This window comes from Carassius gibelio, chromosome B22, assembly GCF_023724105.1.
Source record: "Carassius gibelio isolate Cgi1373 ecotype wild population from Czech Republic chromosome B22, carGib1.2-hapl.c, whole genome shotgun sequence".
Classification (NCBI taxonomy): Eukaryota; Metazoa; Chordata; class Actinopteri; order Cypriniformes; family Cyprinidae; genus Carassius; species Carassius gibelio.
In genome coordinates, this window is record NC_068417.1 from 12,451,594 (window position 1) to 12,471,166 (window position 19,573).

At 36.4% G+C, this 19,573-nt stretch overlaps 2 protein-coding genes across 2 annotated transcripts in view; both read left to right on the forward strand.

Moving 5' to 3' along the window:
• Positions 1–19,573, forward strand: part of LOC127988019 (natural killer cell receptor 2B4) — a 143,547-nt gene that overhangs the window by 105,253 nt on the left and 18,721 nt on the right. The window lies entirely within an intron of this gene.
• Positions 12,105–17,035, forward strand: LOC127987086 (SLAM family member 9-like). The gene is made up of 6 exons (XM_052589380.1): positions 12,105–12,221; positions 12,660–12,977; positions 13,408–13,755; positions 14,140–14,253; positions 15,188–15,255; positions 15,656–17,035. Exons 1-6 carry the CDS (start codon positions 12,173–12,175, stop codon positions 15,734–15,736), a joined length of 978 nt encoding a protein of 325 aa, XP_052445340.1. The 5' UTR covers positions 12,105–12,172; the 3' UTR covers positions 15,737–17,035.

A 19,573-nucleotide genomic window follows, 5' to 3' on the forward strand; every position in this document is an offset into this window, starting at 1 on the left:
ATTATATATATATATATATATATATATATATATATATATATATATATATTTTTTTTTTTTTTTTTTTTTTTTTTTTTAAGTCAACCCAAAATGAAATAGAAAAAGGGCAATAGAAAAATAAATGTTCAGTATCTTCAACAGATACATTACAAAAGGTATCACTTATCACTTACAACACTTATCACAAACACTGAATATATCTGCTAACAACTGCATATACAGGATAACATCTGTCAATAATTTTGTAAAGTACTTCTTTAACTTTTTCAAGAAATTACATTTATATGGTAACATCCAGATGTATGCGCCAAGATATAAGTGAGGTTTAAAGGTCCCCTTCTTCGTGATCCCATGTTTTAAACTTTAGTTATTGTGTAATGTTGTTGTTAGAGTATAAATAATATCTGTAAAATTAAAAGCTCAAAGTTCAATGCCAAGCGAGATATTTTATTTAACAGAATTCGCCTACAAAAAATGACCCGTTTGGACTACAGCCCTCTAGTTCCTGCAGTAATGACGTCACTAAAACAGTTTTTTGACTAACCTCCACCCACATGAATACACAAAAAAGGTGGCGTGGTCTTTTTGCGCTCCGATGGAGAAAAGGAAGAGTTGTTTTTTCGCCATGTCGTTGAAACGCTGTTATTTTCATCTTGGAGTCCAATCATCTTTGTTTGGGCTTCCCAGGGACGCTGTACTTGGAGATTAATGGTTAATTTTATGTTTAACTCGGTTCCTGAAAATTATAATCCACATGTAAAACTATGTGCAGCACATTTTGCTGAGGACAGCGATCTTCCTCAATCTCAATCAGTTAAATGCCGGATTCGCACAAAGATTATTCTTGAAAGATGGAGCAGTTCCCTCTTTATCTGGAGAAGGCGTTGTGGACCACAAACGGTAAGGGTATTTTATTGTTTAAGTTGGTGCGTTTAACAGTTTCTGTAACTTACTACACAAAGGGCAACGCTGTTTAGCTTTGTTAACTAGATGTTAGGTCTGTGCAAAAAAATGAATGTGATTTTCATGCGCATCTCGTCAGTAAAAACGCTCCTGTGATTATAAGTACATCTCCAGCACATGCTCCTTCCCACTTGCTTCTCAAAACTAGTCCAATCACGTTTATGTTACATACCTGGACTCATTTAGTGTGTTTTTGCCCCTGTGACCCCGTTTCTGTCTTCCGTATTTGGTTTGATTAGTTCCCAGGTGTGTCTATTCTATTCCCCATGTGTTCCATGTCCCTGTTAATTTAGTCATGCCATCCACCTGTGTTTCCCCAATTATCCCTTGTACATAAGCCTTGTCCTTTCAGTTCTGTTTTGTCGGGTCTACTTGCTACTTACGTGCGTCTACCTCTGTGCTCCATGTTGGATATCCCCTGTGTTGGATATAATAAAAGCCTTATTTCATTTATCCTCGGCTCCGTGTTCCTTCCGGCAGCAAAACCGTAACAGAAGACCCGACCCACAAAGTTTACAATTGCGTGTTTCCCCTCCGTTTTGTTTTCCGTTTTTTCACAGTCTTTTCTTTCCGTAGTGTGTCAATGGATCCCCTCTATAGCCCCGAATTCCTCCTCCTCCTGCTGGAGCAGGAAGGACGTTCTCTCGAGGACCACACCAGATGGTTTCTTCTGCTAGCGAATGCTACCCAGACTAGCGTTGGGTATAAGAAACAGCGTTGTCACCCGAAGATGGTCCTCGGGAGGAATTTGCCGCATTCGTGGAGTGGACTCTGGCGAGAAATGGGTCACCTCTCACCGTCTGCCCCATGGAGGATCTCGCCAGTCCCACTCCCGACCCAGAGGCCAGCCACCATCCCGCCACACGGAGCCAGAGCCCACCTCAGCCGCAGAGCCCGAGCCATCCAGTGACAAGGAGCAGGATCTCGAGAGCGCGACTGACCAGGTGTGTGAGCCGGCAACACCGTGCATCGTGGGAGTCTTAGTGGAGATCGAGGGCGTGGAGGAAAGCCCTGCCCACACATCCACGACTGAGGGTGAGCTATATCCGGTCTCGGGTAATATGGAGCAACTTCTGGATCTGATGGACTGGTCTATGGAGGTAATCCCTAATTTTCCTGTTTCTCCACTGGTTCCGCCCAGCCCTGAGTTTTCCGTTTCTCTGCTGGTTCCGCCCAGCCCGGAATTCTGTTTCTCCGCTGGTTAAGCCCAGCTCTGAATCCTCTGTGTCTCCACTGGTTCCGCCCAGCTCTGAAGTTTCTGTTTCTCCTGTATTCCCTCCCAGCCTCCCTCTCCCACCTCCTCCCAAACCTGCCAGTCCCTCTGCTCCACTGTCGCTGGTTCCATCCAGCCCTGATCCTCCTGTCTTTCCTCCCATCCTTCCTCTCTCTACTCCTCCTAGACCAGCCAGTTCCTCGTTATCCCTGCTGGTGCCAGTCAGTCCCGCAGCTCGCCCCCAGTCCGCGCCATCTTGGCGCAATGGTTCACCGCTAGACTGCCAGTCTCCAGCTCCGCCTTGGCACGTTAAGGCCCTGTCTCCGCCTCCAGACTCTGAGCCCTGGACTCCTCCTCGGTCCTTCGACCCAGCGGCTCCGCCTTGGCTCTTAGCTCCCTCGTCTCCACCGTGGCCTGGCATCCCACCTGCTCCACCGGGCTCCCTCGTCCCTCCGGCTCCACCTTGGTCAGTCATCGACCATCCGCCACCTCGGGACTCCACTCCTCTGGTTCCACCTCGTCACTCCATCCCTCCGGCTCTGTCAGGCTCCTCCTTCCCTCTGGTTCTCCTCCATCCTCAGTCGCTCCGGCTCCACAGCGGTCTTCCAGGACCCCGCCTCTGCCTTGGTCGCCTGAGCCTTCTGCTCCACCTAGGCCCTCTGGATCCTCGACGTCACCCTGGCTCTGCGGCTGTACAGCTCCATCTTGGGCTCCTCACCCACCAGTGCAGTCTCCGCCTGTCGGCCCACTGGTGTCGTCGACCCCTCCTTCACCATGGCTCCTCCCGCCGTCGACTCCACCTTGGATCTCCGTCCTGGATGGTCTCTGGTGGACAATCTGGCTCCTCCTGCTCCTGTCTCCTCCCTGGCTCCTCCCTCCATCGTGTTATCCCTGGCTCCTTCCTTCGTGGTCCCTGTCTGCTGGCCCCCTCCTGGGAGTCTGTCCTCCACCGGAACCTCCTCCCAAGTTCCCACCCACGCCTCCCTCTGTTGTTTTCTATGGTGCAAGGACGCACCTACCGGGAGGGGGGAGTACTGTTACATACCTGGACTCATTTAGTGTGTTTTTGCCCCTGTGACCCAGTTTCTGTCTTCCGTATTTGGTTTGATTAGTTCCCAGGTGTGTTTATTCTATTCCCCATGTGTTCCATGTCCCTGTTAATTTAGTCATGCCATCCACCTGTGTTTCCCCAATTATCCCTTGTACATAAGCCTTGTCCTTTCAGTTCTGTTTTGTCGGGTGTACTTGCTACTTACGTGTGTTCATTTACAAAAAAGCCATATTTTGTAATAAAATTAGGGTGTGCATAATTGCCCATTTTTGTCAATAACCTTTTTTACAATTAATACGTTAAGCTGAACTCGATGCTTCATATGCAATGACTTGTTATTATGAGGGATATTAACATTGTTCAATATAAAGCACCTGCTAGGAGAAAAATTGTGTTTGTACAAAAGTGACCAGTAAAGTAAAGCTTGTGATTGGCCAAAGCAACGGGAAGTCTGCCAGTTATAGAAGGACACTGCAACAACAAAAAAAAAAAAAAAAAAAAAGTTTTTCAAATAAATGATATGGGACAATGTTGAAAAGATTTGAATCCAATTATATTTAATTTAATTAAATATATTATATTTAATCCAATTCATTTTTTTTTTAATTTGGTTGAAAATTGTAAAATTAACAATATATAACCCACCATCAGATGGGTTTATTAATAAGGACACTTTTTTATTTTATGAGGCTTGTTTCTCCAGATGAAATTAAAGAGAATTTATTCCATTTATGAGCATATACTGTAACCTTCGGGGCACTAAGTGAAGACAGGAGGTATGCTGCTCTCGAAAGACTTTCTGCTTTACTTAATAAAATTCTTCCTTGAATAGAAAGATCGGTAGCACTTTATTTTACAGTCCTGTTCCTCATGTATATACAATGTACTTATTATAGTAATTATAATAACTAGGTACTAACCCTGAACCTACACCTAACCCTACCCCATGTAGTAACCTTGTATTACCAGAACTTTCTTAGATAAATACACTGTAAGTACACTATAAGTACATGTTAGTACACGTACTGTAAAATAAAGTGCAACCGAAAGATCTCTCGCCAACCATGAATTATACCTCTTTTGCATTTTTTCGATGACAGGTATAAGAATTGAGTTGACTATTGCATCAGTATTTTTAGCGTTTTTGATACCCAAATAGTTTACCACGCTTTTAACAGGAATATTACATCCAGTGGATAGGTTATTTTTGAGCTGTAGGATCTCACATGTCGATAGATTTAAATTCACTCCAGAGAATTGTGAAAAATTATTAGTTATATTCAAAGCCACCTCAGTACTAAAACTAAGAAATCATCAGCAAGTTGCCATATTTTAATTAGTCTTTCACTGGCTGCAATACATTTGAAGGAATAAATTACTTTCAATAAATTACTGTACTGCACTAAATCAATAACTGAACGAATATTAGAGGAAATGTGACGACCTTTCATGAATCCACATTGAGTTTCATCAATTATCTCATTTAATGCATCTTTCATACGTTTTGCAAAAATAGATGCCATTATCTTATAATACAAAATTCAATTTCATTTAGAGAAAGGTCTTGAGAACACTCTGTTTTACTTTCTAAAGACAATGTTTTTGGACTTATAATTGTTTTAAAAAGAATTGCATTGTCTTGATCCTCTCCTAAAGAATAAATATCTGTGTAATATTTAGAGACAAATTCAGAAATCATGCCTAGGTCCTCAGTAACCGTACTGTTATTTTTTAAATTTTTAATTAAGTTTATTTCTGCATTTCTTTTCTCAAGACTAGAAAAGTATTTGCTGTTCCTTTCACCTTCTTCCAGGCGCCTCTGGCTTTTTCTTGATGAATACAGTCTAATTCTTTCTGTAAATTTTCTAAATCATCACTATTTGATGGGTGGGTAGGTGACTGAGTTGAATTTGAAATATCTTTGATTATGTCTTGAATACCTGTTCTTTTTTCCAAACTGAATGCTACATTTTCTTATTTCAAACTTTAGTAGTTCCCAAACTGTGCCAATATTCCTTTCACATTTTTGCCTGTGTTAAGTAGTGGAGAAGAAATAGCATTAAGTGATGAGGAGAAAGCAGAAATGTTTAGAAAATAATTTTCAAAAATAAATAATTCGAATAATTTGATGAAGGAATGTAAGGAAATGAGGGAGAAGTTATTAAAAGAACATCCATTTATTTTAGGGAAAAAAAGAGTAACAAATAATATTCTAGATGTGCCTTTTTCATATTCAGAATTGAAGAGGGCATTAAAAAATACAAAAGCGTCAACTCCAGGACAGGATGGAATTAGTTATGTAATGTTAAAAAAGTTAAGTGAAGAATCTCTTAAAGTCATTCTAGAGTTTTACAACAGGGTATGGGAAGAAGGGACGTTACCTAAGAATTGGAAAGAAGCTGTAATAATTCCTATTAGAAAACCAGGTAAAGATCCAAGTATTCCACTAAACTACAGACCGATAGCGTTAACAGCACATTTAGGTAAAGTAATGGAAAAAATGATTACAGAACGTTTAATGTATCATATGGAGAAGAATAATTTTTTTTCCCCATATCAAAATGGTTTTAGACAGGGAAAAAGTACAATGGACTCAATTATTAATTTGGATTCAGATATAAGGAAAGCTTTGATAAATAAAGAAACTCTAGTAGCAGTTTTCTTTGACGTAGAAAAAGCATATGATATGCTATGGAAGGAAGGTTTATTGATCAAATTAGATCAAATTGCAATAGACGGAAAATTATATAATTGGATTAAAGAGTTTTTAATGGAAAGAAATATTAAAGTAAAGAGTGGGGAATATATATCAAGGAAAGGAATAATTGAGAATGGAACTCCGCAGGGTAGTGTCATAAGCCCTTTGTTGTTTATTATTATGATAAATGATGTATTTGCAACAATAGATAAGAATATAAATAAATCACTGTTCGTGGATGATGGAGCGCTGTGGCTTAGAGGTAGGAATGTAGAATATATTGTTAATAAAATGCAAGCAGTGTTAAAAAGTGTTGAGAAATGGTCTTATAAATGGGGTTTTAAATTTTCAGTGGAGAAAACTAAATATATATTTTTTACAAATAAAAGGTCAAGTATTGATTTAAAGATGAAGTTATATAATAAAGAAATAGAACAAGTTAAAGACATAAGATTTTTAGCTATGTGGTTTGATGCCAAAGCTACATGGAGTGTACATATAAACAAGATGGAGGGAAAGTGTAAGAAGATATTAAACGTAATGAGGTGTATTTCAGGATGAGAATGGGGGGCTGACAGAGTGGCATTAAAAACAATTTATTCAACAATGATAAGAGCAATATTAGATTATGGTTGTATTGCATACGGAACAGCAGCTAAGTCACAGTTAGGAAAGTTAGAGCGAATTCAATCTCAAGCGTTGAGAATATATTGTGGAGCTTACCCTTCCTCTCCTGTTTCAGCATTACAGGTGGAGATGGGGGAGATGCCAATTCACTTAAGAAGGAAGCAATTGACACTGGCATACTGGGTTAATCTAAAAGGGCAGAAGGATAGTCATCCAACAAAAGGTATACTTGAAACATGTTGGGAACATGGGAAAGGGGAAAGTTAACAATTTTGGTTGGATCATTAAGGATTTAGTTCAGGATATGAAATTAAATGAGTACAGTGTTATTCCAGCAGTAATATTACAAACAATACCATTATAGATATTACCTCAACCCAAGGTAGATTTATTATTATTGGAATCAAGGCAAGATAAAAATCGGAGGATGTTGGAGGCAGAGATGACAAAAGAGTATATTGGGAGTAAGTATGAACAATATGTACATGTTTTCACAGATGCATCTAAGGATCCACAAAAGGAACAGGTGGGGGTAGCGTACATCATACCCAGATTGAAAGTGGCGAGAGGGGAAAGAATATCAGATCATGTATCTGTGTTTACAGGAGAGTTACTAGCAATTATGGTAGCAATTAATAAAATAAATGAAATGGGTTTAAGTAAAACATTAATATGCTCAGATTCAAGTTCGGCCTTGATGTGCCTGGAAGCTCAGAAATCAGATACTAGACAAGATATTGTTTTGGAAATCCTACAGATATTGTTCATGATGCAACAGGAAAATAAGATAGTTCAGTTTTTATGGGTTCCTGCACATACTGGAGTAGCAGGAAATGAAGCAGCAGACAAGTTAGCAAAACAGGCTATGGCAAAAGAAACTATAGATATGGAAATTAAATATAGCAAATTAGAAATCAAATCAATAATTAAAAGGGAGATAAATAATAATTGGCAAATGTACTGGGACAATGAGGAAAAGGGTAGACATTTACATTCAATACAACCAGTGGTAGGTAGAGGAAGGAAGTCAAGTGGAAAAAGGAAGAAAGACTATTATTTCTAGATTAAGATTGGGACACACAGGACTTAATTCAACAATGCAAATAATAGGGAAACATCATACAGGTTTGTGTGAATGGTGTGGAATACGAGAAACAGTGGAGCATGTTCTAATTAGGTGTAATAAATATTCAGAGGAAAGAAGTAAGCTAAGAGAAGAACTGCAGATGGAAGGTAATCAGCAATTAACATTAAGGATAATTTTAAATTCAGTAGAAGGGGGTAGGTTAATAATAAAGTTTATAAGAAGAACCAATTTGATCCATAGAATATAGAAGGGTTATAAATGTATACATTTTTTTTTTTTTTTTTTTTTTTTTGTTACAGCATCCCTCTCTGGAATGAGATGGACTTTGCCGTAGATGGAGGAGCTGAACACGCAGCAACATTGAAAGCATGAGTCCTGATTGTTCTGGTAGTGGTGATCTAGTCTAGTGTATTTTGTCTATGATCTATTACCCACAGTAGATGGCGGTAATGCTCTTTTTAAGAATGCGAACCGCCAAATAAGCACAAAGAAGAAGAAGAAGAAGAAGAAGAAGAAGATCAAGCCTTGCAAGTGGACTAAAATCAACTAGGCAAGATATTATTTTTGATATTCTAGCAAGTTTATTGAGAAATAGTAATACTAGTCTTATTATGTTTCTGTGGGTCCCTGCTCATGTGGGAGTAGAGGCTAATGAAGTGGCTGACAAACTAGCTAAGCAAGCTTTAAATCATGCAGATGTTGACATACAAGTGGCTCTTAGTAAAAAAAGAGGTTCAGGCTAAAGTGAAAGAAGTCACTCATAGTAAATGGCAAGAAGCATGGGATGTTGATAGCAAGGGCAGACATCTTAATAGCATCCAACAACTTGTAGGAAATGGAAGAAGTGTATATAAGAACAGGAAGGAAGACATTATCATTTCACGTCTTAGAATTGGACATTCTGGACTAAATCATTCCCTTTTTAAAATAGGAAAGCATGCAACAGGTAAATGTAGAAATCGTGATGAATCAGAGACAATAGAGCATATTTTATTTTCATGTCAACAGTACGAAAATGAAAGAATATTGCTTATTCAAGAAATGGAAAAATTGGACATTAACACTTACAATATACAAAGCTTTTTGGAATGTAATTTTGAGCAATGGAAGAAGTATAGAGCCATTATTAAATTTATTAAAGACATAGGGTTATACGGGATAATTTATTTTTTATTTTTTTATTTTTTTATTATTATTATTATTTTTCATTTCCTTGCTTGTCTGAGCTCCACACTCCAGTTTGTTAGGTGGCGGTAATGCACCATAAGCTGGTTTGCCAACCGCCATAAAAATTCAGAAAAAGAAGAAGAAGAAGGAGAAGGAGAAGGAGAAGAAGAAAGTCACAAGAGGGTCTGGCTGCAGACATATGGGCGAGTGGAGCTCCACTCAAGAGCGGAAATACGTCACCTCCACTAGGGACGCCGCCGCCATGTTGGACCGGGCCACACTTTCCGTAGAATTACATCGCCTCCAATAATAACGCGGCCGCCATGTTGGTCCGGGTAACACTTTACGTAGAATTACGTCGCCTCCATGGGGGCGAGTGGAGCTCCATTTAAGAGGGAAAATATGTCACTACCACCAAACTTTCGTTTTGTATTACTTGTTATATACACGTATAAAGGGTGCTTTGCCAGTTATGTCACCTCTTTGTACGTAATGTTAATATGTTCTGTACTTTTATCTTTGTTACTTTTACCTAGTAGAAGAAAAAAAATATATATATATATATACTAATCCTTTACGGTTTATGACAAGACAGCATTTTTTTTTACCTCCCCCCCCCCCAGCAATTTGCACTACAGACATCAATTTGTTCATGTTTGTTTTACCAGTGTACAACTGCCAATGTAACATTCCATACATTTTAGAAAGTCAACCTTATGTTTTTAATATTTAGCAGTGAAAAATAAATGAAATATTAAATAAATTATTAAAATAATACCTCAACCAGAATTATGTGTGTTGAATTTTGTATTTTAATCAAAATAACAACATATACAAAATAACCACAGTAAAATAATGAAGAATAACTTCCACAATTTAGAAGTTTTAATGGTTTTTGAGTAATAATAATAATTAACACATCTTACACTACATTGAAAACGCATGAACTGCAAGTGACCATAATTGTTACTGTAATAACACAATGTGTTCACATGCACGCACACTTTACTCTTCAAGACCTCCATTGTCTGTGAAGCAATCCCAGCTACAGTAGCCAGGGTGGTCATCTGAGGAGTAAAACCCCAAAAGCACTCCTTGTTGGCCATTTTCCTGGTGACCAGCCCCACAGTCTTTGTGAAGCTGGCTGCACTGTAGGCGATTGCACCTAGAGATTATGTACGGCTTTCTGTACTTTAGATAGTGTCTCTTTAAATATCTTCACTGCACCTGTTCAGTATCAACAAAAAAAAGGGTAATGTTAAGGAAATGGAAGAGAGTGAGATTACTTAGTCTAATTGTTATAGCCACAAAAACAAGAGGGTTGACCACACTTACTGAAGTCACCATCAAGCCAGTTGAGTGTGGCTCCTGTTAAATATGCTCCTGACTGACAGTGTTGTTAAATCTCTGGCATGAACAATTACGTCAGATGGGTCAAGTTTAATTACAATACTGACATTTAATTATCATTAATGTTAAAGCAATTTACTTGTTGCTGAAGGTGCCTGGTCCACCACAGTTGTGCTTTGTTGTTCTGATGCATCTGATTGCTGGGCTGGGGACACAAAGAAGACATGAGCACAGCAAAACTGGAACAATACTATGTCTGTGTGCTGACGTTAGGTAAATTCAACACAGAATAGTACTGCATCATTCACCTATGACAGTCCCATAGCAGACAAGGTGATGGTGCTCAGAAGTTTCAGTCTCTATTTGTGGAGGTGTTATGAGGATGGATAACACTTGATATACATTTGATCTGAAACAAAAAAAGTAAAACAATAGAATAACAGAACAACAAAATAGAAAAAATAAATATGTTAATGTCACATGTAAAAAGACCTTGACTTCTAAGGTGGCAACATACATTTAAAATGTAAAGAGTGCTGCATCTTCTATGCCAATCCTATCCCTGGAAGTGAATGAAAAATTAAATATGAAAACAACCACCTCATATGACCTTTTTAAAATTATACAACAAATGCTAAAGGAATACACATACAAAACGATCGTGTCCTTTCATTATTCACTATGTTATTTTACCACAAGCCACCAAAAACTAAATTACATCTATGCTATCCATCATGTACTAAAGGTAAAAATTTAAAGAGCAAACAATTAACAAATAAGTTTATCAGAAATGTATTATCCAAACTGTACTTCCCCAGTCAACTGAAATGAAAGTATGTTCTTCAAGAATTTAGTGAAGAAGAGGCAAAGAAAATAAGGAAGCTTTATTTACTTATCCAGTTCTTCCTAAAGCCAAAGAAGTAACATTTAAAATTCTAAAGGACATTTATCCATCTAATCACTTCCTACAAGAAAGATTTAATTGGGAGAACAATTCATGCGGGTTCTGTGAGAAAGATATTGAAACTGTTGATCATATGTTTTTGAAATGTGAATCTGTACAGACTTTTTGGCTGGAATTTCAAAACTGGCTTCATTTCAAACAGATATCAATACACCCTTTGACTGTGATCTCAGTTAAGGTTGGAGTATTGTTGAAGGAAAAGATCCTAGACTTTTTGATAAATAACTTAATTACTTTGTGCAAATACTAGATTCATAGATAAGTAGATAAGTAAGATAAGTACGTTTTTAAAGGTTAAACCTCACTTCAGCGGATGGAAGAATGAACTAAAGATATTTGCAAAGTCTCTTCATTACAGGATGGACAGGAACGCCCAGAAACTCTTGTATGCTTTGAACTTGTTTTTGTTGTTAGAATAAGACCCTAAGACATCTTTCTTTTTCTTTCCGTTATTTATTCTGTTTTATCTTATGGTGTGATTATTGTTATTTGTTATTTTTTTCCATCTTTTTTCTTTCTATTTGGCTGTATCGACACTAATAATATGTGTTCAGTTGTTGAAATGTGGGGTAAAGGTTTGTAATTGAACTTGATAACTTAATAAAAAAACACATTGGACAGAAACATTGATCTATAAATTACTATATGTGGTGTATATATGATCAGTGGCCAGACATCAACATTGCTCGCGATATAAATCTATAAATCCATAGTGTTTAGTATTCTTATGTTACTAATTTCACGTAAGCCCTGTGCGTTTTTCTTACACTGCGCGTTACAACAGCGTCAGTTCACCATTTTAGCGATGCAGAGATAAAATTACCTGAGTTTAAGTTTGAAGTACTCCCGGCGACGCCATCTTGATGTTTTCAAGTGGAGGTGACGTATTTCCGGTTTGAGAGTGGAGCTCCACTCGCCCATGGTCTGCAGCCAGACCCTTCTCCGAAACTTTGGTCACCAGATTACGTCGCAGTTACGTAACAGTTACGTAATGTTGTTAGCAGGGAAAATGTTTTTGTGGACAGTATTACTTCTTCAGACACTTAAAGAAAATGATTCACACATTTGTTTTGTTCTGGTTGTGCTTCTGTCATCTGTTTGGTGAGTTATGAAAACATTTTACAGCTTCATTCTTGCAATAAACTAATGCTACTGTCCAAAAGTACTTTAATCCAGTTAAGATTCAGGTATTTGTGTTTTTAATTTTTAACATATTAAAATAATAGAGGCACAAAAATCACTTTAAAACATGTTTTGTTTTTGTTTTTTTAAGTGATCATTGAAAGTGACATTTTGCAACTCTTCCCCAGCCATCTAAAAATGTACTAATATCCCATTAGGAAATGTATTGAATGTGAGCAGCATTAATAAACGTGTATTTTCATGCTTGAACTTGTGTAACTTTACTCTTGTATTTTACTCAGCTGATAAAACACCATAACAATGAAATGAGTGTGTGTCTCTGCTGCTGTTCTTTAATACAGTTTTCAAACAAAACAACAGAAATCTTAATCTGTGTTAAATCTGTTTATTCTCCAGGTGTGTTTGGTGAGACAGTGTTAGTGATGGAGGGAGATACTGTCACTCTAAACACTGATCTTACTGAAATACCTGCACATGATGACATACTGTGGAAATATGGAGCTGAAAAATCTCTGATAGCTGAAATCAATAAAGCTGTTGGAGTCTTCTACACATTTGATGTTCCTGACGGGAGATTCAGAGACAGACTGAAGCTGGACAGACAGACTGGATCTCTGACCATCACAAACATCACAACTCAACACGCTGGAGAATATCAACTAGAGCTGCGTGGAGCAAAACTATCATCACAAACATATCATGTTTCTGTCTATGGTGAGCAGAGATCATTTTGAATGCCCTTATATATTATTTTGCATCGTTTAAAACTCTCTATAGCACTCACTATTCTAATTTTATTCTTTAAAAAAATCTAACTAGCTTTTTTTTTACAATTAATAAAAATAAAAAAAGACCTCTTACACTAGCTTGCTCTATTCTTTTTTATTCTATTCGTTTTATTTTTATTTATCATATTATTTAAAAGCCCTTGCTACATGTACTGTGTACTGCTAACTGAGACTTGTTATAGCAATTATTTATCATTGCTCTTTTCTTGATTTTGATTGCGTCTTGTCCTCATTGTCCTCAATAAATGTAAATGTACATACTGAATTTTAAAATAATTTTATAGTTCACAAACTGTGAACATCAAATGACAAATATGACTATTGATTTATCCAGACTTTTTAATTCATGTTTTCAGCTCATCTGCCTGTTCCTGTCATCAGCAGAAACTCTTCTAACTGTTCATCATCATCATCTTCATCATCTTCATCAGAGCAGAATTGTTCACTGGTGTGTTCAGTGGTGAATATGAGTCATGTGACTCTCTCCTGGTACAAAGGAAACAGTTTATTGTCCAGCATCAGTGTGTCTGATCTCAGCATCAGTCTCTCTCTACCTCTGGAGGTGGAATATCAGGAGAAAAACAGCTACAGCTGTGTGATCAACAATCCCATCACAAACCAGACCACACATCTGGACATCAGCAAACTCTGCAGCAACCAGACTCAACATCTGGACATCAGTCAGCACTGTCACACATGTGCAGGTACAGCAGAGCTGATATATTTATTTACTATGTGTACGTTTGTTTTTTAGTCGATTATAATGACTGGAGCCGTTTTCATTGCTAAAAGATATGTCCAACATTTCTTGACAATTCTTGCGCTACATCTCTATCTTTTTGATTAATTATATGCATATCTGAATATTTATAAGCCTAACTATAGAACATCACCACCCTTTGCTGTCTGTCAGCTTGAAATGAATACACATTCAACATAATTTTACTGTGAGCCACAGTAAAAATTGGAATAAACTAAAAACTTTGAAAATGTATTTTAATGTAAGGCAGCAAAATGCTTCTAACTCTGATGTTCACTTATCAGCAGAACACACTAATGACTGTCTCTCTGTATCATTAAAAACTCAGCATCTAAAACAGTGCTGATCTCTTCTTCTGCTGCTGCTGCTGGATCTCTGCTGATTGTTGCTGCAGTCGGGATCTTTTGTATTTGCAGGAAATGTAGACAAACAGACAAAGAAGGTAAGCGTTAAATCTATTAATGGCTAAAAGATTTGTAAAATGAATAAGTGTTATAACAAATAATAATACTATATTTTAATAGTGTAGTTCCTTTAACCCTCAAGTTGTGTTGCGTCCATTTTGACCCAGAGAGGATATCATTTTCTTGAAAATGCTAATTCAAGTTCTCACATTGGACTCAAACATACCGACTTTCCTCACACATGATATAACAACATTCCCAAACAATGGACAATTTTTTATACACTTTTTAGGCTATTACACTATTTATTTATCATAGCCCTTATTGAACTGAGCTTATTATGGACTTTAGGTTTTAAGTGAACATTGCCAAATTTTTCCAAAAATAACCAACCCCCCCACCACCCCCACTGAGGCACCTAAACTCCAGAGATAATGCAAGATTAGTTAAAGTATTTTCAATGGCAGTTATGGCATATACATACACACACACACACACACACACACACACATATATATATATATATATATATATATATATATATATATATATATATATATATATATATATATATGAAGAGTTCAGATGCAAAAGCCTCTAAATGCCATCTGAAATTTTCATCTAAAATTGGGATTTTTATCAGGCTCCTATATTTATGTTCAGTTATTTCACTTTAATAGTCTGGCAAAGGACCTGCACATTGCCATTAAAGTAAAATGACTCAACCTAAGCATAGGAGCTTGATAAAAATCCTAATTTTAGATGCAAATTTCAAATGGCATTTAGAGGCTTTTGCATCTGAACTCTTCATATATATATATATATATATATATATATATATATATATATATATATATATATATATATATATACAATAAGCAGCACTATTTAATTGTCTTCTTTAAAACACAATAAACAACACACAAATGCTATATTGTTTTAATCAATTATTATTATTGTTTTATGAAACAGTTGAGACTAATGAAGATGAGGTGACTTACATTGAGCCTACATTCTACAAAAGAAAGCCACAGAAACTGGTAAGATAGTTTATTACTTATTTATGTTGGGTATCTGGTGTATCATTTCAACAGTGTGTGCACTTTTGTGTGACGGAAACAAAAGTGCAAAACAGCAGCATATTAAATATGTATAAAAGTCATAAGATCAGTATTCAGCATGTGTGAAACCGTGACTCATGATTAATAACACATACAACACCCTTTCTTCAGTCTAACTAAAGAGTAACAGATCTACATTAGTTAATATTTTCAGTGCTTATGTCAGCTTGTGACATCAGAGTTTCACATACTGTACATTCTTCCGCGACTCTTGCATGCGACAATGCTTTTAGAAAACAACATGATGTCACAGACATACACAAGATTGAATTAATTCTTAATTTGTTAATTGAAATTGCTATCTTGTGTTTTTCTACAGTATGTTAAAGAGGATGATCATGTGGAATATGCACCTATCAACAGAGGAGATGATCAGACACGTATCAGACCCGCTTTGTGACTTTCACAGGAAGCTTTTGTGACTACCTCAGAGACTGTCTTTCATCTGAGCTAGTTTAAAACTGTAATAGAAATACATTTTAACAAATAACTTTAATCTTTTGGCACACTGGAACATATTCATGCTTGACTCTTATAGACTCTTAAAGAATGTTTTTTAAAAAAATCCTCAAAAAAAAACAAAAAACATTTTGCATCTGATTTATGACATCTTCTGGTGGACAAACAGTTGTGCTTGAACATTGCTGAATGTTTGCGGTTGACATTTAACACAGACACTGCTAAGGCGTCATTAGCGTGTGGTTAAATGCCTTTTTCCATTTCCATTTCATATGAAACTCAGTCCAACTTTAGCATGAACTAACCACTTTACCATGAAATCCTGAATCTAACAGATACACGACTATCTCAGATAAAACAGTATGTGATAAAATATCAGTCAATTCGAGTGAAGTCAGATTTATTACTATAGCGCTTTTTTCAATGGCAATTGTTTCAAAGCAGCTTTACAGAAAACTATGATGTTAAAGTTTATAATATCTTAATGTCTCAGTAATATTTTTCAGATTTGAGCCAGGAGATAATCTAAATGTTTGCATTGATGAGTTTTGATAGATACTGACCTACACAAGTAAACTGTAGCCTATGTATGTGCTATTCTCCAATATAAAGAGCTTATAGTCAAATCAGTCAGTTATTTCTGAAAACTACTGATGTTCTTCATATCAAGCCCAAAACAGTTCATAACCTGTTTTTGCCATCAGTGCCATTTTTGCCATTTTCACTTTTCGGGGTAATTAACGGCTAACAACACTCAAGGGCTAACAATAAATAAATAAATAAATATGTATATTTGCCAGTAGTATAACAGTGCTGCCAATCAAAAGCAAAATGCAACAGCAACACATTTTGCCAAGGCAGACACTTTTTAAACTTTGTATGCCGTTCTTTCTGAGCGCCATCTAGTGTCTAGTCCGCATCCAGTGTTGTGATACTGCTAAAGCTGTGATCCGATTGGTCGTCACTGCTCTGGTGGGCGTGGCTGCTGCAGCTGCTGCACTTCTTCTAGGCAATGACGTCAGATCTGCTAGATTCTTTTATATAGCCTTTTTGCTTTTGACTTATGTATTTTGAAGTACTTCTCCCCTCTTTGTTTTTTGTTTTGTTTTAATTTCTGCTTGGTTAGTACATTTTGTATATTGACAACATTTGTATATATATGCATGTATATATGTATGTGTATGCTCTTTTTATTAAATAAAATATTGTTGTTTTATTTTTTTGTCAATAAAAAAATTGGCCAAACAGATTAAAAAAAATGTTTAATATGGCATATTTTACATCCAATTTTTTTTTTTTTTTTTTTGTAAATGCTAATGACACTGTTTTCTGTGTTTGGATTAAAGCTACATTTATAATATAAATCTATAACGTGACAGACAATAATAGTCTTTGTTTTGAGGCAGCGTCTCTATATATGTATACATATATGCATCAGAACAGGAAGTATTAGTGTCGTGAAATAAATACATAACGTTATTCATAATGCTCAGCTGTGTGAAATAGAGTCTATAACGCTGTTTTCATGAAAAGGAAGTCAGATTGTGAGGTTTGTATCAACAGAAGAGGAAATAAAAGACACTCTTTACCAACTGACACATGCTTCTGGCATGAAATAAAAAGGTTTTCTACTCCTCAGGTTTAAATTTTTTGAAAATAAAGCAGACCACAGAAGTTTCACTTCACCATAGCTAGTGCATTCACGGTATAATGTTCATTCTCTGTGCTAGAAAAACAAAACCATGAGCTGTGGTTTTCTATGGGTCTGTTTAAACAGAATGTGGTTTAGCTGCAGTGGGGTATTGAACAGGTTTGGGTGTGTTGGACACATTCAGGCTTGTTTTCACATCTGTTGTGAACATGCTTTGTCTTTCTCAGTGAAGCTGCATGCTGCATTTACAGTTCATACAACTGTTGATAAATTCATGAGCAGCACATTTCAAAGCAAATTCAGAGCATTTGAATGAATCTTTAGTTATTCAGAAATGCATAATATAACAAAGCACAGGAGAACCACAGACCAAACAGGAATAATATCCACTTGAATGCATGTGATGTTTGTGCCGCTCAGATTGTGAGTCAAAGTGAAACTCTTACTGGCATCTTTACAGAGTTGTGGTTTGATCTGTTTGCTGGACAAACAGCTTATGCATTCTTAAAAAAAAAAAAAAAAAACATTATATATATATATATATATATATATATATATATATATATAGTGATAGTGATAGTGTTATACAACATCAGGTCTGCTTCTATGAGAGTGAGATAATTATTTCTAAGAATTACAACCAATGCATGCAAGAAGAGCATGTACATGTGCAATGGATGGGTGGTGGTCATAGATTATTGGTTGAAGTATCACGAGCAACACTATATCGCATTTTAACACTCTCCTGATGTCCACAAACTGTCCATCACAGAAGTGTTCACATATTTAAAGTGCTGTAATCTGAAAATGGTTCAAATGTTTGTTTTGTTCTGCTTGTGGCATCTGGTTGGTGAGTTATAATCATATTCATTTTAAGACACCGCTTCTTGCTCTTACTTGTTTATTTTAAAATATTGTTTTTGTAAAGTCCTGATTTTGTTATAACAATATTGTTTTGCACTGCTTGTTTACATTGATTACTGTACTTACTTGGTGAACTATTAGAAACTAGACCAAAATTCCCAAATCTACCAAAAATAGTGTGACCTTTGTTCTTCATCTGTGTGCAATGGAAGAATTCCTGCCGCTGTTCTGACTCCTCATTTTTTAAGCTCTTTGTGAGATCCCATCTGAGAAAGATACCATATAGTCACATACATCCGGATACTAGTATGAGTGCATTTAGCCTAGCAAACAGCACATAGCAATGTTTTGAAGTCCCATTGCAAAAATATAGATTAGGCTTATGAAAATCATACATCACATTTTTATTTATTTTTGTATTTAGGTTAGGTGTTATAATGCCAACATGAACTCTTAGTGAAGCAGGACAAAAAAACAAACAAACAAGCAAAACCAAACTACAAGTGTGAACACTTATTTTGTGATTCTGTTTTGTTAGGTATGTTTGGTGAAACAGATGAAGTGACATCAGTGTCAGTGACGGAGGGAGATTCAGTCACTCTAGAAACTGGATTTACTGAAATAATGGATGATGATCTGATTCTGTGGAGGTTTGGAACTAAAAACACTTTGATAGCTGAAATCAATGTAACTACAGAACGCTTTACTATATATGATGATGGTCCTGATGGGAGATTCAGAGACAGACTGACAGTGGATCATCAAACCGGATCTCTGACCATCACAAACATCACAAAACAACACTGTGGACTCTATAAACTACAGAGCAACAGTGTGAGCAAGACATTCAGTCTTGCGGTGTATGGTGAGTTACATATTACAGGCTATGATTTAACCTGCTATGCCTCTTAACATTGTGATTATATTCTTTCTTGAAGAAACACACGGTTCTATGGTTCTAAGCCCATTTATGAGATAAAAAGTAGACTATATATAGTTGTAAAAAAAGTTAATTTTTATTCTTTATAATGACGTCATTATTTTAATAATTATTTATTATGTACAGCTATTTTTAGCTATACAAAACAGTTCATTTTCTGTTTGATATTGACAATGGTGTGTCTTACCATATTATTTTAATGTATTATCTTAATTAACACAGGTTTGTAGTGCAAACAGTTTTAGTGTTTACTGCAGGTTGTTATTCTTCTCATTATTTCCTTAGCTGCTAATGAACCCGGAAGTCTCGCAGAGAGAGTATAC